At 42.8% G+C, this 19,990-nt stretch overlaps 1 protein-coding gene across 37 annotated transcripts in view; it reads left to right on the top strand.

Moving 5' to 3' along the window:
• Positions 1-19,871, top strand: part of CSNK1G1 (casein kinase 1 gamma 1) — a 189,558-nt gene extending 169,687 nt beyond the window's left edge. For 15 of the 37 annotated variants that reach the window (XR_011527518.1, XR_011527532.1, XR_011527537.1 and 12 more), the window contains one exon: positions 5,219-5,463. Coding sequence is in view for 25 of the 37 variants with exons in the window: in XM_070577299.1 (XP_070433400.1) it covers positions 5,219-5,287 (69 nt within the window). In the remaining 12 variants the exon portion in view is untranslated. Of the gene's footprint in view, positions 1-5,218; positions 5,464-6,047; positions 6,155-9,527; positions 9,552-13,451 lie in introns of those variants that run through there. The other 22 variants (XM_070577336.1, XM_070577266.1, XM_070577454.1 and 19 more) reach the window with 7 other exon arrangements.
• Positions 19,872-19,990: the final 119 nt, after the last annotated feature.

The following is a 19,990-nucleotide window of genomic DNA, read 5'->3' on the forward strand; positions in this document are numbered from 1 at the left end:
ATAGTTCAACACAAAATCAATATTAAAAATATTGAGTATTTTACCTTATTTATTTATTTATTTTTTACTAAGTCTTTGAAATCTAGTGTGTGTGTCACACTTACAGAACATTTCAATTTGGACTAGCCACATTGTAAGGCTCAGTAGCCACATGTGGCTAGCAGCTACTGTATTAGACACTGCAGTTCTAGAATGTTTATTGCTGGCTGGTTTCTAATCCCCAAAAATGAGAGGCAACTAAATGTTCATCTGTTCAGCATTAACTAAACAAATACAATACTTCCATATGGTGGGGAGAGAGAAATCTCTGGGCAGTATGGAAAATGTCCAAGATGTATTGTGGAAAAAGTAAGTGGTAAAACAATGAGTAAAATTGGCCCTGATTTATTTATTTTCACATATGTATGAAAAAATATATATAAAGGAGAATACACACACACACACTCGTTAGTGTATGCAGGGGAAAAAAAGAAACAGTGTAGAGTAGGGTTGGGCAAATACAACCAATGGGCCAAATCCCACTTTCTGCCTGTTTTTGTAAATAAAGTTTTATTGAAATACAACCACACTCATTTGTTTACATATTACATGAATAGTTTCAGCACAGACTCTCTAGCTCACAAAACCTAAAATAGTTACTATTTGTCCTTGTACGTAAATACTTTGCGTATACTTATTGTCAAGGAATATACACCAAATTTCCCACTAGCTACTTACTTCCCTGTGATGATGTCACTGGAAGCTTGCACTTTTTATGTTATCTTTTTTAATGTTCTAATTTTATTTCTTACAATAAACATGCTTACTTTGTAATTAGAGAAAAAAACAAAGACAGTTTTAAAAAGGAAACACCACATAGTCAAGTGTTTCTGAACAGTTTAGGTTACTAGATTTGTGTTCCTGGAACATGGGTGCTCATTTGGACAGTGTTTCCTATTGTCCACTGTGAGAGGTTGTCTTTAGATTAGAATTGGAGTCACTTAGAGTTTCTGGCAGCACTTTTGAAAAATGCAGCCTCCCAGGGGCCAGCTCTGTGGCCGAGTGGTTAAGTTTGAGCACTCTGCTTGGGCGGCCCAGGGTTTCACCGGTTCAGATCCTGGGCGCAGACCCAGCACAACTCATCAAGCCATGCTGAGGTGGCATCCCACATAGTTAAACTAGAAGGACCAACAACTAGAGTATACAACTATGTACTTGGGGGCTTTGGGGAGAAGAACAAAAAAAGAGGAAGATTGGTGGAAGATGTTAGCTCAGGGCCAATATTTAAAAAAGAAAGAAAAATGCAGCCTCCCTTTACTCTCTCTAAACTAAGTTCTGCCAGCTTCCTTGACACTTGGATAGAGAATAGGCAATTGTGCCGTTTCCCTAATACCATATTAAGCTCTGCTGCTTCTCACTACATCTTCCTCGTTGATTTTAGCACCAATTTTTGTAAACTCATAAAGGCTATGCTTTTTGCAAACCAAATTAGCAGTTCCTTTGTAGCACAACAGATGCCCACATATTCCTGAGTTGTCTCACTTCCCAAAGAGAATGCGGTCAAAGTATGCTTGGCCTAGCCTGGAAGAGTGGCGTGCAGAATGCCGAAATGACCTGATAGAGTTTGCTCTGATAAGCCGCATGGACACTCCCATTCCAGCCTTTTTAATGGGCAAGACCCCCTTTGGTTCCCATCCTTCCAGTATTTCCACAGATCTTCCATACGTGGAAGGCCTAAATTCAAGAAGACAGTATGTTTTTCTCTTTCAAAAAGATGACTCTAAAGTTGTTCAAATTAAAACGTATAGGAAATATCTAGAAATCTCCAGGCAAGAGCATAAGACTTAAGAACGACTTTTAACTTTTAGCTAATATTTGCTTTCCTCAAATCTTTATAATTTTTAATTATTTACAACTCTTGTTGAGGTCAGTATTATACCCATTTTATAGATAGGGAAGCTAAAGTAGAGAATTACCAAATATATTAGTTGTGAAAAGTAGGATTGAAATGTTGATTATCAGCTCAAGTACTGCTTCCTTTGGTACACAGCTCTGATTTTTCTTCACAGTAACATTTTGAAAATGGGACTAATGAACTCAAATTTTTGAGATTCTTAAAAGGGATGTTACCAGTATTAAGGAGTAAGTTCAGAATAATGCTTCACCTTAGTCTCTTTCATGGCTATTCATATAAAATATTAATTACTGGGGCTGGCCCGGTAGTGCACTGGTTAAGTGTGCACGTTCCGCTTCTTGGTGGCCCAGGGTTCGCTGGTTCGGATCCTGGGTGCGGACATGGCACCGCTTGGCAAGCCATGCTGTGGCAGGTGTCCCACATATAAAGTAGAGGAAGATGGGCACAGATGTTAGCTCAGGGCCAGGCTTCCTCAGCAAAAAGAGGAGGACTGGCAGTAGTTAGCTCAGGGCTTAATCTTCCTCAAAAAAATAAATAAATAAGTAAATAAAATAAAATAAAATATTAATTACTTTGGTTCTGTGTAATAGAGGAATGTAGGATTAGTTTTAATAGTGATTACAGCAAAATAAATGTCAGTATTTCAGGTACACAAATAGCTTATTTGTTAGTGATGTTTTACTTAAAAATTTCATAGAAAAAGTACAAAAATGATATTGTTTAAAATACTAATAATTCATTACATTCATAGAGTTTCTTTACAGTTTTTCACATTTCTTTCCTAGACATCATCGTATGTAACTATGAGGTAGATAGCACCAAGGTCATTGGTCTAGTCTTATGTAGCCTAGTCTTACAGAGTTAGAAATTGGAGCTCACAGAGGATGTTGATGGTAGAGGCAGATCTGGAATCCGGCTCGTCAGTCCCCTACACTAGTGTTTGCTCCACTGCACATCGAAGCTGCAGTTCAGTGGTTTGACAAACTGTGCCTCCAACCTGAAATAATTAAGTGGATGCTCTGAAGGGCCAGGTTAGTAGCCATTGATTCCCAAATATATTACATGCAGTTGAGTTTAAGGTTTCCATTTGTGCCTGATTCGTTTGAAACTAGATACGCATTGATACAGACGAGATGTCTGGTCTGTAAAATGGGGATAACCTCTTCTTCCTTAGATTGTCTATGGGCATTGCTTGCAGGCCACGCGGCAATTCATAGCAGGGAGAAATTAGAGTGTGACCCGAAGTCACCAGGTAACTCGCAGCAGCGATGCTTACTCCTGCTTTGTTTGTGTCAGTAGAGGCCAAGGCATTTTGTTTACCATCTTGTCTAGTTCCTACATTGTTCATGTTAAGAAACTTACTATGATTTTTCTTTTAACCCTTGAGCCCACAGAATGAACTTACTGGCATTATCACTAGTGTGAAGCCAGAATACGCCCACAATAAGCAAATGTAGGCTGAGGAAAGCAACAAGACAGCATTAGTGTGAGGAGCTGTGGTTCTCCAATCTGTAAACCCTCTCTCCTCCACTTTTTACTTTTGCTGTTTTTTTCTCAACTTTTTTTTTTTTTTTAAAGCTTGGCACCTGAGCTAACGACTGTTGCCAATCTTTTTTCTTTTTTCCTTCTTTTTCTCCCCAAATCCCCCAGTACATAGTTATATATTTTAGTTGTAGGTCCTTCTAGTTGTGGCATGTGGGACGCCACCTCAGCGTGGCCTGATGAGCGGTGCTGTGTCCATGCCCAGGATCTGAACTGGCAAAACCCTGGGCCACCGAAGTGGAGCATGCGAACTTAACCACTCGGTCACGGGGCCAGCCCTTCTCCTCTACTTTTTATTTTTGCTGGTTTTTTCCTCAACTTTTTATTTTGAAATTTTCGAATCTACAGAAAAGTCGGGGAGGGAGGTTTGCAATGAACCTGTATATATCCTTAACCTAAATTAAGGAATTATTAAGATTTTGTTGTATTTGCTTTAACTCTGTGTTTGAGTTTGGTTGGGGGGGAGGAGGGTTGCTAAACTATTTGAAAGTAAGTTGCAGTCATCATTACACTTTATCCCAAAATATTTCAGCCTGCATCTCCTAAGAACAAAGACATTCTCTCATGTAACGAGCAACACTATTGTCATATCTAAGAAAATTAATAATAATTCTTTAATATCTAATGTACTGTCCATATCACATTTCCCCCATTGTCCCCAAAATTAATTTTATAGTGTTCAGGATCTAATCAAGGTTCACACATTGCATTTAATTGTTATGCCTCTTCAGTCTCTTTCAATCTCTTAAACTTTTAATCTATAACAGTCACCCCTGTTTTAAAAGAAAAAAAAATTTTTTAAATATGCCTTTTTTGAAGAGTCCAGGCTTATTGTCCTATAGAATGTCCCAGAATTTGGATTTGTCTATTTTTTTCTGTAATTACTTAGATTCAGATAAAACTTTTTTGGGGGATGGGGGCAAGAATACTACATAGATAATGTTATATAGTAGTTATTATATTATGTCTGGAGATAAATAAGGTCAGGTGGTTCCATTAATCAAGAGATGCTAAATTTGATCACTAGCAGAAATTTGGGTCTCTCTTGGGTAAGTCCAAATTTAACATAGTTTTCTTTGACTAACTGTACATCATTGTTTAAATTTTTGTTGAAGAATGTATTATTAATAAGAACAATAAATATTTCTGGTTTAGAAATAATGGTTGGCATACACTACTAGTAAGCAGTATTCACCTTGTCTGCCCTTTTCTCTTTGAATAAATATCCCCAAAGACTCCTTATATTAATATTTCCTCCCACCTTCCTCTTTATGACTATGCAGGATATTTTTGTGAATTAACTGCTGATGAGGACCCCAGATCTAGAGGGAGATAACAATAAAGATTTTTGGTGGGAGAATAACAGTAATCTGAACATTTATTCAGCCATTACCACGTACCATAGCATTAGGCTAAAGTACTTTTTGTGGATTTTCTGCACAGTAACCCACTTAGGTAAGCAGCATTGTTTCCCCATTTTACAGGTTAGGAAGTTCAGGCATAGAAAGGTTGAGGTCTTGCCCAAGGACCCACAGCAAGTAAGTGATGGAGCTAGGGTTCAAACATGGGTGACTAAGCCTAGATCCCACTTCTTATTTACTGTTCTCTGCTGCCTCCATTATTATGTTCCGTGTATTATACTAGACACTGTTTCATACATTTTTTTGTGTAATTCTCACATCATCCTGTAAGAAAGAGTCTCAAATAAATGAAGTTACTTACCCAAGAGCATATGATATCTGAACCATTTATCCTATTTTGTGGTTCTCTCCCGTGTTTCAGCCAAGGTCTTTAACAGCAGAGTGGTTTGTCCAGCGGGGTCCCTTTTCCCACTCCCCAGCACCCACATAAACAGGAATCGTGTGCTGGAAATGAAACCAGGTGGCAGAAGCAGCTGCACAAGCAAGAGAAGCCTGATCGGGTCCACATTAACCAGATGACAGGAGTGAGAGCCTTCAGTTACAGTTCGGGGACCATCAGTGAGAAATGGGATGACACTGAACCTGAAATAAAGATTGTTGAAATAAGACTGGTCTTCCAAGGGAAAGTGTTTCCTTACCGTCTGCACTCTTACCAGAGAGGATGTGGCAGTCTTGTTATTTGAGTAACTTCAAATCAATGGTCAAAGCCATGAAGAAATTTCTGAAGGAAAGTGATTGCTTATAGTTTCTGATACCCAGTATTTATTTCCTTTTTAGGATTTTTTTAACATCGTCACTGAGTCTATATATAATTATGGCATAACAAACTGAGAGGAGTAGAATTATAGAGAGTAATATGTCCTATTTCATAAGATTTTTGTGAGGATTAAATTTACACACACACACACACAACGTAGCAGAGTGCCTGACACAGAGCAGGCGTTCAGTGTGGAAGTTTTTATCATCAGTCTATGATTACATCACTGAATTTTGTGTTTTCCCATGATATGAGTCTGGGAACCTTCCCTAAATTAGGACAATTGGCCCTTCAACCCAGGAAAACAAACATTCTAGACACTGCCTATCTAGAACCTAAGCTAGAGACCGGATCTCCCTTAGAGACCCTGTCTGGCGCTGGCAGGAGGCTCCTACTGCCATGGTGTCTGTCACACTCTGTCTTTCTGTTTCAGGTGGTTAGCTCAACCAATGGAGAGCTGAATGTCGATGACCCCACAGGAGCGCACTCCAATGCACCAATCACAGCTCATGCCGAGGTGGAGGTAGTGGAGGAAGCTAAGTACGTTCATCTTTCAAGGGGGCTCTTGAGTCATAGGTTGAAAAATATTTTCTCTGTCTCTTCTGTGTGCTGTTCATCTCAGACTGGATTCCTCATGCTTGTGTCCACAGCTTTCTTACTTTGACCATTTTATTTTTTGCATGGTGCCTTAAGGCTGCTGCTGCCTTTCTTTAGCTGTGATTTCTGGGAGGACAATCACATTTTTCTAGTCCACATGGAGCAAAAGGTATAGTGAACTAAAAGAGTCGTGATATAAGAGCTACAGCACATGGTAATCAGGAGCTTCTTGGGGCCCTGGAGCTTCTTGCTCCCTATGGGACACAGAGAAAAATCTACTTATCTAGATAAACCCTAGGCCATGCCAAATAGCGTTAGATTTCTAGTTCTTGGCCAGCCACTCTGAGTATATATTCCTGGAGCAAGGATTTTAGGGCCATTTTTTGTTCACTTGAATGATTCTGGATTCAGAGAAATTTAGATGAGTCAGGCAAGAAAAATAGTCTCTGCACCTGTGAGTGAAAGAGTCTTGGGTAGGAAAGGAATTCACAGGAATCCCAAGAGAGTGAGGAGGTTCCTTACTCCCTTTCTGCTTCTCTTGCATGTGAATGTCTTGCCCTGCCCATACCACCAGTCCCTTGGTGCTCTCTGCATGGTCTGTGTTTAAACTCTTAGAATATGGGGTGGAAGGTGAAATTACTGTCAATTCTGCTGCAAAAGCAGCATTTCTGTTACTTCTTTCCCTTTTTGCCCCATCCCAAATTCAGATCCAGATTTAAACTCCAAGAAGACATGAGGTAGGGAGAGAGAAGTCCTTTGCAAGTCACTAACTGCTGCCAAGCCTAACATGGATGACCCTTCTTATAAACCCTTTGAGAACATGCAGGCTATGGCAGTATCTTATTCTCACAATCAGGCAACATATTTCTAGGGATATTGTGCCCTAAGAGGTCTCTTGAGTCCCCAAATAGCCTAAATACAAGCCAGAACATGCTTACACCTCTGGGTATAAGGTGGTGAGAGGCCAATCTAGACCTGCATTCTCCTTCCTTCCAAATACACTTTGTATGATTGTCCCCCATGCTCACTCCCCTGCTCTGCTGCCCATCTATGTGATGAGCTCACTTTGCTTTTAAAAGGTCCTTTCCTTGGAAAGCCCAGACTTAAGGATTCATACTCAGTAGATAAAAAACAAAAGATAGAAGGGATGACTTGGACTCTCTCCTGTCGAGTCTGCTAACTCTGCTAAGCAGCTTCAGATGCTCCTCTCATGGTTTATATAAGGCCCTGGTACATAACGAGGGCAGAGGGAGTTTTTAATGCCAGGAAGAGACCATTTTTAGTAAGGAAGCGTGCTCCCTATTCTCAGGGACTTTGGAGATTTTAATGGTACTCACAGTTTTTCAGTTTCCCTGACAAAACTGCATTCTCTCAAATAAACAATGTAGTACTCCTGCCCTCTGGGTTCTCAACCTTGGCTGCACTCTGGAGTCACTCGGGGCATGTTAGAAAATACAAATGCCTGAATCCTGGCCTTAGAGATACTGGTTTAATTCATCTGGGATATGGCTTGAGCATCAAGAATTTTTGAAGCTCAGGTGATTCGAATGTGTAGCCAAGGTTGGGAACCACTGCACTTGCTGTGGTCTGATCCAAATCTTGTCTGGGCTTGAAAGATGGCTATACCCATTCCCACCCACGCCGCATTCCCAAGTCACTGTTGTAGCTATTACTTTGAAGCCTAGAAGTTTAGTTCTGGATTTCATAGTGTATTTTGAATACCAAGATTAAATGGGCTTTAGTTTTACAATATGCCCTATACAGATTTATCTTTTGAACCCATTCGTTTCATTTCATTTGGTAAATGTGTATGTGGTAAATGCTAATCATGTTTGTGATTGTGGTGTTTGTGTCCTGTGTATGAGAAAGGGGGCCATTCACGCGAAGAGATTTCAATCTGGTATATTCTGTCCTGGTATAATCTAAACTCTAGGATGTAAAGAGAGTTTAAAGTCTCCCCATTTAGCAAAAAGGATCACTGTGCCTCTTTGCCACCAGTTCCAGGTTGGGGCCTTCTGAACTATGTAGAAACCAGAAGGGAACAATTATATTTGACCAAATTTCATCCAAAAGCTTATAGTTTAGGGCATTTTGTGTTCTGATTTCCCTAGTGATTTCATGAGCTACCAGTCCACCTTGCCCAGGGAACTGTCAGGGCGCAGCCATGTGTTTTTCTTCTTGGCTTTCTATGTGTATGGGCGGGAGGGGGGAGAAGCCATGTGTCCACCTGCTTGATCATTTTCATGGGAAGAAGTCACAGCTAGAGAAGCACAAGGCATCCCAAACAACCCCTCGTTGCACGCAGCTGTGATGCTATTTGTCCATGCAGCCTGCTTGTGGGAAAAAGGGGCTGTTGCCTATGTTAAGATTCACCTCAGGACTGGGGAGACTGTATGACACCTTCACTTACAAGCTTTTGATTTGGGGTTCCCACTCAGCTTGTTTTGTGTAAAAGAGGAGAGAAATAACAGGGTCTTGGTTTTCATTCTAGATACAAAATGAACATTTAACTTCCCTTTTTCTCTAGCTACAGGACACAGTCCTTATTTAAGTATGATTGGAAGGGTAGTGTGGCAAGGCAGCTTTTTAGTTGATTTTTGTTATGGTAAGAACACAGGAATTTTTGGTTATCCACTGACTTTAGCTATAACTTAGCAAATGTGGACCTCATTTCCCCTGAAAACTAACAAGAATATGGGATTCAGGCCCTTCTCTGGCAATTATACCTTAATCCAGAGCAGTGACCCTCTTCCTCTGAGTCATCTCCTAATAAGGTACAGTGTCTCTTAAGCCTTTTTTCCCCCTCTAGAGGAAGAGCTAACTGCTGGCTGCTTTAGTCAGGCACGTTGGACTTACAGACACGCTAGGGACTTCTCTTTCCCTCAGGATAGCTGGGAGCTTAGCTTAACAAATTGCACAGTAAGATTTCATGTGGGAACCAAAATGGCTTGGCCTTGATGCTTAAGAGAATTCTTATAGGCAGGATCATTGCTCTTTCTCCTGCTTCCTTCCTGGAAATTGCCCAGGAAAGCCCACCCTGGGGCTCCCACCAACTCTTTCTGTTTTACCTTACCCCTCACTGAGATCCAGCTCCCACCTTGATGTCTATCAGGCACCTGCCCCCAACCTTCACTTTAGTGTGGGGACCAAGTGGCCTGGGCCTACTCACCCTACCTTGACAGAGGAAGAAACTAAACACAGACACATTCTGCATGTTTGCATGGCTCACAGGGAGTCGCTTCCATCTCACCTCTGTGAACTAATCTCTCTCTCTTTCTCTCTTCCTTTCTGTGTTTTCTCTTTACACACTCTGTAGCTGCCTGAAAATGCTCAACCTGTGGTGAGTCCCTCTCTCCAGTCCACGTGCTAGGGGAGCGGACCAGACTAGGCCGGGATTGGCAAAGCCAAACAAAATGCCTTAGGAACACTGAATGGCTTCCATATGCCACCTTGTGACATAACCACCCAGACTGGGGAACTAGATCCACAAGGTGGGGATGGGGCAGACGTGTACCCAAGAATTAATCTGTTCCTTCTTTCCTTTCAAACCCACCTCATCGCTGACTCCTCCTGTCAAAACAATATCCCACAGCATCCAAAATTATCCCTTTATTTTTGGCTGAGTGAATTTTTTCCCAAATTAATACGATCAGATATTATCAGACAGAGAGGGACAGAGATAGGAGGACAAGGTTACTATATCAGTTGTTTAGATTACTCCACAACCCCAAGAACACTTGTTGCCAGATAATCTCACATTCTGCAGCTTGTTCTCTAACCTGCTTTGGAAAAATCTGTGACTTTTCTTTTTGATTCAGCTGGTTCTTCATCTGTAGGATATGAGTCTCTCAAAAAAAGAGAGCTCCTCCTTGAGGGAGAGATGGACATTTTGTTGGTGTCATTTGGGGTTTTTTTGTGTGTGTGTTTTTTATTGTCTCCCCCCCCCCCCCCATAAGAGAATATAGTGCGGAAGGGCTGACTTGACCAATGAGATATTGGAGCCTCTCTTTTCCACTCCTGGAAAGGTTCCTTAAATGCATTCTTGGGAACAACATGAGGTATATAGAAGGGGAAACCATTAAGAATCCATGTTTGACAAGGCGCATTCTTGCTGTAAGACAGAGCCCCCTCCCCAGCTCTCTTCCCAGACATTGCCTCTGACCTTCCAGGTGCTCCTAAGCTAGTTGGTCTATTGCAGTATGGAATTTTAACTCTCCCACATTGTCTGCATGTATGGGGTCACATGGTGATAACAGCCTGCTAGATTCTGTGACTACCTTGTTTCTATTTGTCTTCAGTGACTGACTTGGGCATCTGTTTCTGAACCCTGTCTGAGCCAAGTTGCCTGCAGGGCTTCCCCAGGGATAGGAATGTATTGAATATAACAATTGGGTTTTATGGAAATAGAATTTGTAGTCTTACAATATCAAGGAGTACATTTGGCTTATTTATTTAGCAAACACGTGTCTGTGTAGTCTGACATTGTTGTGGTCTGATTTTTCCTGTGAGACATCGGTCACATGATCCTGACTGCAAATACAGGGCCTACTGTGTGTTCATCCAGCTCTGTGCTTGAAACTTTAGAGGGTCCCAGGGCCTGCCCCAAAGAGCTTAGATACCATCTAGTTGGAGAGAAAAGACATACATACTTGAATGAACAAGTAGTACTCCAGGACACTTAGGTTATTGTCCCTCGAGAGGTCACTGTGGACAGGGGTGGTCACGGAAGACTTCATGGATATTGTGGGTCCTGAGCCAGGTTTAGCACCAGGGAAGAATGTACAAGTACAGCAAAGAAGAGAAGCATAGCAAAGGAATATCTGAAGGGAGAGAGCCAGGACATAGTAAGAACACAGTCTGAAAGAGGTAATGGTTCAGAGGCCTGAGGGAAGAGCACTTGGCTTGTGAGTAGGGCGACTGGATCAATTCTGACTCCAGCATGTTAAAAACTTTTGGTCATCAATTAAAGAATCAACTGGAAGGAAACCCATGATACAAGAAGGGTTCATCACTTGTCTTTATTCTCTTCTGAGAATAATTTATATGGAGTCACTTAGTGGGTTTGGTCTGGGGTCTGACCAAGTTTAGCAGGTCCTCTTGCTGGTAGTCACCAAGAAACCAAAGAGTTGAAGAGCAGATTATGGGGCCTATTTTCTTGTGGGTAGAATTATTTAAAATTTCTGCTACTGCTGAAGTTTAAGCTACAGTAATTAGCAAAACTTAATCAAGAGCTCTGAACCACAGCTCGCACAATGTCCAGTTAGGTGAATTCAGCATTGCACATCAGGTTATGACATGCTTGTAAGCAGACATTAACTCTTAGGACTTGCCTTGGAGGAGGTAAAAGAGAAGTTGTATCATTTGAAATGGACCAAAACGGTGTTTCAAACTTTTTTATGATTGCCCCTACTTAAAAATAAAAATCATCATCTTAGCATCCTCCGGAAAGAATAAGAATAGAAATTGGCTTAAATGTTAGTGATCCCTCTGAAAATCATGGTTAACAGGGATCCGGTAACTCTATTGAAATATCGTTGCTCCCGCGAAATTTAGTTTGCCTTGTTTAATATTAATTTCAGGATATTCAACTTGGAAAATGCCTGTTTTCTAAAGCATCTGTACAGAAAAAGATCTTTTTTTTTCCTTGACTCCTTCCCCAGTGATTCCATTGAGAACTGTTTTAAACAATAAAAGCTTTGGTCATTTTTATTTAAAAGAATTCATTCAGTCTCTCCAGATACACATGACACTTTGTTTAGTGACTGTATTCCTACCCATTAATAGGATTTCACAAATGTCTATGATACTCTTAGGAAATCTTTTTTAAGACCCTCTTAAGAAGCTTTTGTTTCCAAAATCCCCATGTTTGATTCATTCACATATGATTAACGCCCATCATTGTCTGTGTAAATGTCTATTTCTGCATTCTAAGAAATTTTCTCCTAATTTTTAATAATTAGTCCATTGGGTGTAGGAATACCAAGGGGTCTGACTTTTAGGAGGGAATTCTAGCTACAGTGGAGAACTTAGGGGTATGAGAAGTATGCAACAGTTCTTTATTTCCGTATGAATATTCCTGGCATTAAACCCAGAAGGATTAGGCAAGAGACCCAAGGATAGTTTTCTCAGATAAGCTTTTCTTTCAAGGGCCCAGCAAGTCTGAGTATAATTCCAACTTTACTCCCCTCCATCATCTGGCATCTTGGACTCATCCACCACCTTCTGCCCCTTTCCTTCTCATTTCCTATGTGTCAGCTTCTGGAGAGGAGATACCTTTTGCACCAGCCATGCCACAGCCCTCATCACCCCTGCTGGACTAGTCACTACCTGAGCAAGAGGTGTTTCCTATTCCAAAGACAGGAGTAATGAGGGGATACTCAGACCTAAGCATGTGCCAAAACTGTGGCTGTTGCCCAGGAGGCAGCCGTTGGAGAGCTTATGAAGGAAGCAGGCCCCAACCGCCACCCAAAACAGAGTCAGTCCTTTAACCCAGTCTGGCACAGCAGCACCAGTCTCAGGAAGCTGAGTTGAGGAAGACCCTGCAACCAGATGCTTCCTGGTGATCAGCTCCTTGGCTGGGGCAGTGATTCTCTCTGAATGAAGAGTGGGCCGTGCTGATTTGAGTCAGGGATCTGGGCTCACAGTTCTTATTACAGTCAGGGCTTCTCCTGCCTATTCCAGGGGGCTGGGTGGAGGCGGGGATGGGGGATAGAATCCTTAATCCTTCATTAGTAGCATCTTGAGATCCTCCTAGAGTTCCAAATATACTTTTCATGGGGTTTGTTTTCCTTACTGTAGCCTCCCTACCCACTGATGACTGAAGTTGCATTAAATAATTTTACCCTCTGTATCAAGGGGCAGACAATTCAGGTTATTCTTATGCAGCCCTGAGGACCCCTAGCCTTGTTTCTAGATAAAGGTGAAGCATTTGGGTTGGCTGTTAGATTAGGAAGTACACCTTCTTCATAGTCCTTCCAAAAATGCATATTTTTGCCCTGCCTAGCCTGCAACATTTTGATAATTAGGTTTGATAGCTGTGGATTGAAATGAAGTAGCTGTTTCCTTTGGCTTCATAGCGGACACAGCCACTACCTCCAGTATGTGCACTGTAGATGGTGGGTGGCCCTGTGGGAGGGTGCCAGGGGGAAAATTCTACCCCCTGGAGTAAGCAGAAGCAGGCAGAAGTCTGTTGGAAGCTACAGGCCTCCCGCACTGACTTGCAATGTTCCTTGTGCTCCAGGTGCTGCTGTTTCTTTAAGAGAAAAAGGAAGAAGACTGCTCAGCGCCACAAGTGACCAGTGCCTCCCAGCAGTCCTCATGCCCTGGGGACTCTGACTTGATTGCACCTGCAGCTCCTGCCATTTCTCGCTGGAAGGGACTCCTCTGTGGGGGAGGGTGGAGATCCAAACCAAAAAGAAAACAGATGCCCCCAGAAGGAGCCAGTGCGGGGTAGCCAAGGCCCAGTGGGTCAGTGGCTGTCCCCACCTGCCTAAGGCTCTGAGCAGGTCCCAGAGCTGCTGCTCCCGCACTGCTTGCCCTCGGGGCTGCCTGGTTGACTCTCCTTCCTATTGTTTACAGTGAAGGTGTCATTCACAAAAACTCAAGGACTCCTATTCTCTTCCCTCCCCTTAGTTTACTCCTGCTTCTTGCCCTGCCCTCAACCCCTTCCAGCATAAAAGCTAGTGAGTTGAAGGCTTTGTCTGCTGAAGGAGCTCAAGAGGCTGGGGGTGGGTCAAGAAGGTAGGAGGAAGATGGTGGACCTGGACTGGAGAAGAACCTTCTCCACCTGCCGGGTGTGTGCAGTGTGCTTCCTTCGTCCTCTGTGCCTGTGCAGCCTCCATCCCCCACTGGCCACGGGGTGCAGGTTCTCCCTCCCTCCCTCCCTCCCTCCCGTGAAGTTACACTGTAGGACACAAGCTGTGAGAAATCTGCAGTCTACTGTCCCCATGTGTTGGCATTCTTAGCTTTCTTGACAAGCGAACTCTGTTCTCCAGATGGTAGTAGGACAATGTAAATTGTTCTGAGCAAAGGAAAAAAAACTGACTTTATTGCACTTTTAGTTTGTTTTTTTTTTTTAAACAAAAAACATGGCAGATGCATATTGTGTCTGGTTATATTGGGAGTTTTCCCTTTTTTCTGTTTCGAGGGAGATGGGGCCAGCCAAGCCATTCAGTGAGAATATGGGTCCAGAGGACATTCTCAGTTGGAAAGAATTGGGTCTGCAGCACCCAGAAGAGAAGAAGCCAAACTCTGTGTCATTCTGAGTGAACACTCAGGTTGGCAAGGAAACATACTTGAATTTTCATTCATCTTCTCAGCTGCTGAAGAATGTCCCTACCAGAGCCTCTTGACCTCATCAGCTTGCAGTTTGGACAACCTAGCTCTCCAGCACATGGGATGAGCCAGCCAAGCCAGACTGTGAACAGGAGAGAGTTCATCCAGAGAAGGAGATACTTAAAAAGAAAAATCTGAAATCCTTGTTTCCTCCACTGCCAGGGACTTCCAAATAGGTAGTCATGTGACTTCCTTAGTGACTTGGGGACAAAATTAGTGATGAAATAGCCACCACCATATTGCCACTAGTGGACAAAAAGAGGAGGAAAGTGAACCTGCCTTCCAACTGCCAGAGGAACCTCAGGATTTGGCATTACAGGGCCAGGAAATGTGGTGTACGGTCTGCCCCAGTTGCTGAGTTAAAGCATTTGGGCTGGCCTGCCTTATCAGAAACCAAGCACCTGCAGATCTTCTCCCAGCAGGTCCATAGCAGCAGACTTGGGAGTCTCAGTACATGGGGCTGTAGTGACTCAGGAGGGTAAGATTGGTTGGTGCTGGAAAATTCCAGGAGAAAGGAGACTGAAATGAAAGTCTAAAATTATGTTCTCAATTGGATATTGACTTCTTCCAGACTCGATGGCCATGTATCTAGAGCATGTTCTTCCCAGTACACTCTCCGCCTCCCCCCATGGTGTAGTCACATGACATACTACTGTGAAGGGTCTTGGTTCCTCATTCACGCTTGAAAAGTCATCAGTGTATGGAGTTAATCTTCTCATGTTCAATATTCATGTGAGTTCAGCGGCTTATCCAGTCACCTCTCATTCCAGATATGATAGAGGAGAAAGGTCTTGTATCTGGGAGTAGAGAGAGCTAACTATGGAGGTCAATGGCTGGTGGCTTAGTCTGGTGGGTTTTGGAACACAAAAATCATTTCCTCTTGCTTGAGATGTAGGGCTGTCTTTTGGACTGGAGGATGCGGGGATACTTTCTGGTCGTTGGCATTTCCTAATAAGTCCCTTCATGTATCTTACATGGAGCAGAAATAACATCAGTAGCATGGATCAGAGTTACTGGGCTTCGCCTGTTCCATTGGGCCTTGGGTAGGAAATACTACTTCCCTGGTTTCAAACCTGCTTAGCTGATGTGAAGATTGTAGTTTTTCATTTCTTTAAAGGAAACTTTCCTGTATACAAAACAGAATGGCTGGGAGATGGTGTCACACCCCTTGCCCACAAGGATTTTGAATATTGGGATTTGCTTCCTTGATATTACCTAGTGGTTAAGGCATCATCACTGAACCTTACATAGTTTCTCAGTTGGCATTTGGGCAACTCTACTTTCCCATACAGAAAATTTAACTTCCTAATCCCTATATAGAAAAAGCCTTGCCTCTCAAGAGGAGGGCAAAGGGAAATGCTGGCAAAGGCTGGAGCATCCTGGCACTCCATACCCCACTAAGTGCCTCCCCACTCCTGCTTCCACAAAATAGGAAAGGCAGTGACCAGTTTGGCCACAGGGCAAGCCCACTTTGCAGCTGGGTTTGTGACTTTTTTTTTCAGGTCTTAAATTTTTTTGCTTTTTGTTGGTTTTTCTGTTTTTGGTTTTTTGGTCAGGAAGATTGGCCCTGAGCTAACATCTGTTGCCAGTTTCCTTCTATTTTGTATGTGGGACGCTGCCACAGCATGGTTGATGAGTGGTCTGTAGATCCATGCCCAGGATCCCCAGGCCCACGAACCCTGGGCTGCTGAAGTAGAGTGCACAAACTTAACCACTAATGCACTGGGCCAGCCCCTCAGTCTTAAATTGTTTTTAAAGGCTAGCTCTTGAGGGGTTGAACCTGAGCAGTTATGGGGGATCCTTCCTAATGCACTGTTATCCTTCTCTGCCCCCCACAAATCTCTTATGAGAGATAGGATTTTCATAACAAAGGTTATGAGCCCCAGGTCCCTCTGGCATGCAGGGTAATGGTGATCTTTGCAGGGCCATTGGCACTCCAAGGTGGTCCAGACCCCTGCGAGATTCTTTTGTAATCATCCTTAAAATTAAAAAAGAAGAAAGAAAAGGAGTACCTCAGGAGTAGTTTGGCCATCAGTTCCCTCCCCACCAGCACATCAGGGCTCCCTCCTCAGCCCCGTTGCTGGAGTCGCTTAGTTCTGTGCCTCAGCCAGGTGCTTGGGGTTGGGCGCTCCATTCACCACCACCCACCCACAACCACTTACTCTGTAGTTTTTGAGCTTTCTCCATTTCACAACCATGATGCCTAGGGACCTTTTTCTTTGGGATTGATGCAATTGTTTCTGAGTTACCATTAAGTGCTAACAGCATCTGTTCATTAAAAAAACCTTAAGGGGCCGGCTCGGTGGTGCAGCAGTTAAGTGTGCACGTGCCGCTTAGGCAGCCCGGGGTTTGCCGGTTCGGATCCCAGGTGCAGACGTGGCACCGCTTGGCAAGCCATGCTGTGGTAGGCATTCCACATATAAAGTAGAGGAAGATGGGCACAGATGTTAGCTCAGGGCCAGTCTTCCTCAGCAAAAAGAGGAGGATTGGCAGCAGATGTTAGCTCAGGGCTAATCTTCCTCAAAAAAAAAAAACCTTAATGTTATACCATTAGGAGTTCTCCAAAGCTCTGCAGTCCTTCAGGCATTGTATCCTGAGCAATTGCATCCTGTGGCAGGCAGGCCAGGTATGCGCCAAAGCTTAAAGGTCCTTCCCTTGTGACCAGAACATGACTTGTGTCTGTGCAGTCTAAGCATGTAAGGGTTGATCACTTGCTGTGCATACCTTGGCCTTTCCCAGTGATCTCACTCCAGACTGCTCTGCGAGGGAGGGCGGAGCATGCCAGTGCCAGTGTGCTTTCATGACTGCCTTAATTAACGTTCCCCTGCTATTTTGGGTCTGTCTAGGAATGTACACATCAGGTGACTAGGTTGGCCTCTAGTTAAAGCTCCATTTTACTTTGGAATGCAGAACAATAGGAGACAGCAGGATCCTGAGGTTTCCAGTAGAAGTGCTGATGGCCTGTTTATTCTCAGTGAACTCCCAAGTACCTAGCAGCCCCTGCCATTAGCCAGAAGTGTCCATCACCTCTAAAGTAACTTCCAACTTAGTTCACTGAAAATGTACGTGGGTAGTACATATTCAGTGTTGATTCTCAGTGGTAGTAACCACTTTCAATTTCAGAAGTATGCAGTGATGGTAGTGTTATGTCATAGTGGTTACTAGAGATCAGAGCCTTAACTTTTTTTATGCAAAGGATATAACCTGTTCCCCTTCCTAGTGAGCAAGCATGGCCTGCATTTTTCAAAAATAAGTACTTCCATGGCAGCCAAGAAAGCATCTCCTCAAAGGAATTTGATCTTTCTTCTAACGCATCTCTCCCAAGTCCACAGGCCTTCTGTGTCCCAGTCACTTCCATTTTCATATTTTAACCAGCTTTCCATTCGCAATGAGTTGCCCTGACAACATCATCTCCAGTGTCAGAGCCACATTATGGCTAGAGTTTCTCAGATTGGGAGCTTGCAGCGCCATACAGCCAACATTGCCTTTGCCAGTCCACTGCCACCATCCCCACCGTTGCCCCAAGGTGAGCAGATGAATTCCAAAAACTCGTAGGGAGCCAGGATAACTAGGCACCCCATCTGGATTGGCCATGTGAGCAACAGGCACTTGTCTCTGGGGTTCTTCCTTTTACCGACTCCAGGGATCCGGGAAAGTCCCATCTAGAGGGTGATGGCCAGTGACTCCTAGTCTTCCCCGTGATGGGTTGGTAGGAAATAAAATGGGATTCCTATGGTTTTGTTTTCTTGGTTTTTGGGGTGGGGGGTTGATTTTGTTTCTGAGTAAGAAAAAGAAGAAACTATGGCCATTCTGAGCTTTTGCAGAGTTTTGAGCAGTGTTTTAGTCACAAATAAGGAATCTTGGAAGAATTTTAACAGCTAAGCCATCTTAAAAACATTTTTCGTAACTCTTTTTGCAAGTGACTGAGTGCAAAAGGATAGGTTTCTTCATTGTATTCAAAATAGTAAGTAGGTTCCCTGGATATAGACAGTAGTAGTTGACATATTTGCTCAGGCAGCCAGAAAGCCCACTCCAGTATGTGTGTGTAGATCAGCTTACAAAGAAGCAAGTGAGTGCGCACTGCATAGATTTCTAGTTTGATTACCAAACTTGATGTTATAAAGAAACCTCAGTTCTGTGGACAGAATTTCTTTTGTTTTTCTTTTACTCACAATCATTTTTCCAGTGCCATCAACACCTTCCAAGTCTCAGAGCGGAGGATTATCCATGATAAATGGGGGTGCAGTGCAGCCATCCCAGTAGCAAACACAAGAGGACAGCTGTCCTGACTGCCCCTTCCCCACAAATCCCGTTCAAGGCAGGTGAGACGCTTTCAGTGTTCCTCTTCCTGAGCTCCAGACCAAATCCCAGGCCAGCCCTCGCACCAAAAGCTTTCTTAAGAGGCTTGTCAATCTGTTAGGAATGTCTCAGGAAAGATGAGCCATTTCTTTAGGGGGAAATATATTTACAGATGGGTGTGTGTGGTTGCATTTATATGCTTCTGTGTGTGTGTGTGCGCGCTCATCTGTGTTCATTTCACTTCCATAAAGACTCAAGGCCCAGGCTGCTGGGACCATGTGTTCCTGAATATTCTTGGAAGTAAACACGTAACAAGTGAGCTTCTTTAATTAGTGTCACAGGAAACTGGCTCTGGGAATGAGCCTCATTCATCAAGCAGAAGAGTAAACAGAAAAGATAGAGATAAAACCAAAAATATTATAGCTCCCCGAATGGAAAATAATGTTGATTCATCAATTCCCATTGGATGTATTACATGCTCTAATTTATTATGTTATTATTTTGTCTGTTTCTTTAATCTTTGCCCATTGTACTTTTTAAAAGATGTTGGGATGTTGATTGCAATTTTTAAAGACTAGATAATGTATAAATCAGCTGTGGAATTATTTTTAATGTGTGGATGTGTCTGATTATTGTTAAATGCCTTTTTTCTTTTCCTTTTTTTTACCTTTTGTTTTAGATATATAATGTTTCATAAACCCTGGCACTGGTCATAAAGCTCAGCTGTGAAAATGAAACTTGTAGTATTTTTAAACATGAATGTCAATTTCAAGTGTATTTGAAATGATTCCTCCAGGAGACAGATTTGTACACCATTAAGAAAAACTCTTCTGCAGAGGAAGTAGCCTTCTTTGGAGAAAACGGGAAATGGGTCTTGATATGTTATCTCAGAGTAGCCCGTTTCCTAGGGCACCATGGAAAACACAAATGTGACTTTAAGTATACCTCTTCCCCAGTTTGGGGAGGAAAGGACTCAGTTTGCACCCTTTTTGTATGTAAAATAAAATGTCTTACCTTTCTTGGCTAATTTTGGTTGTTTGGTTTGTCTGGTTTTAATCTCTCCTGGCTCATTTTTAGCTAAGAATTCAGCTAAAACTCACTTTGTTAGGATTCAAGGCTCCAGTGGTTGAAAACAATACCTGATAC

Source organism: Equus przewalskii, chromosome 1 (genome assembly GCF_037783145.1).
Source record: "Equus przewalskii isolate Varuska chromosome 1, EquPr2, whole genome shotgun sequence".
In the NCBI taxonomy this organism is placed as follows: Eukaryota; Metazoa; Chordata; class Mammalia; order Perissodactyla; family Equidae; genus Equus; species Equus przewalskii.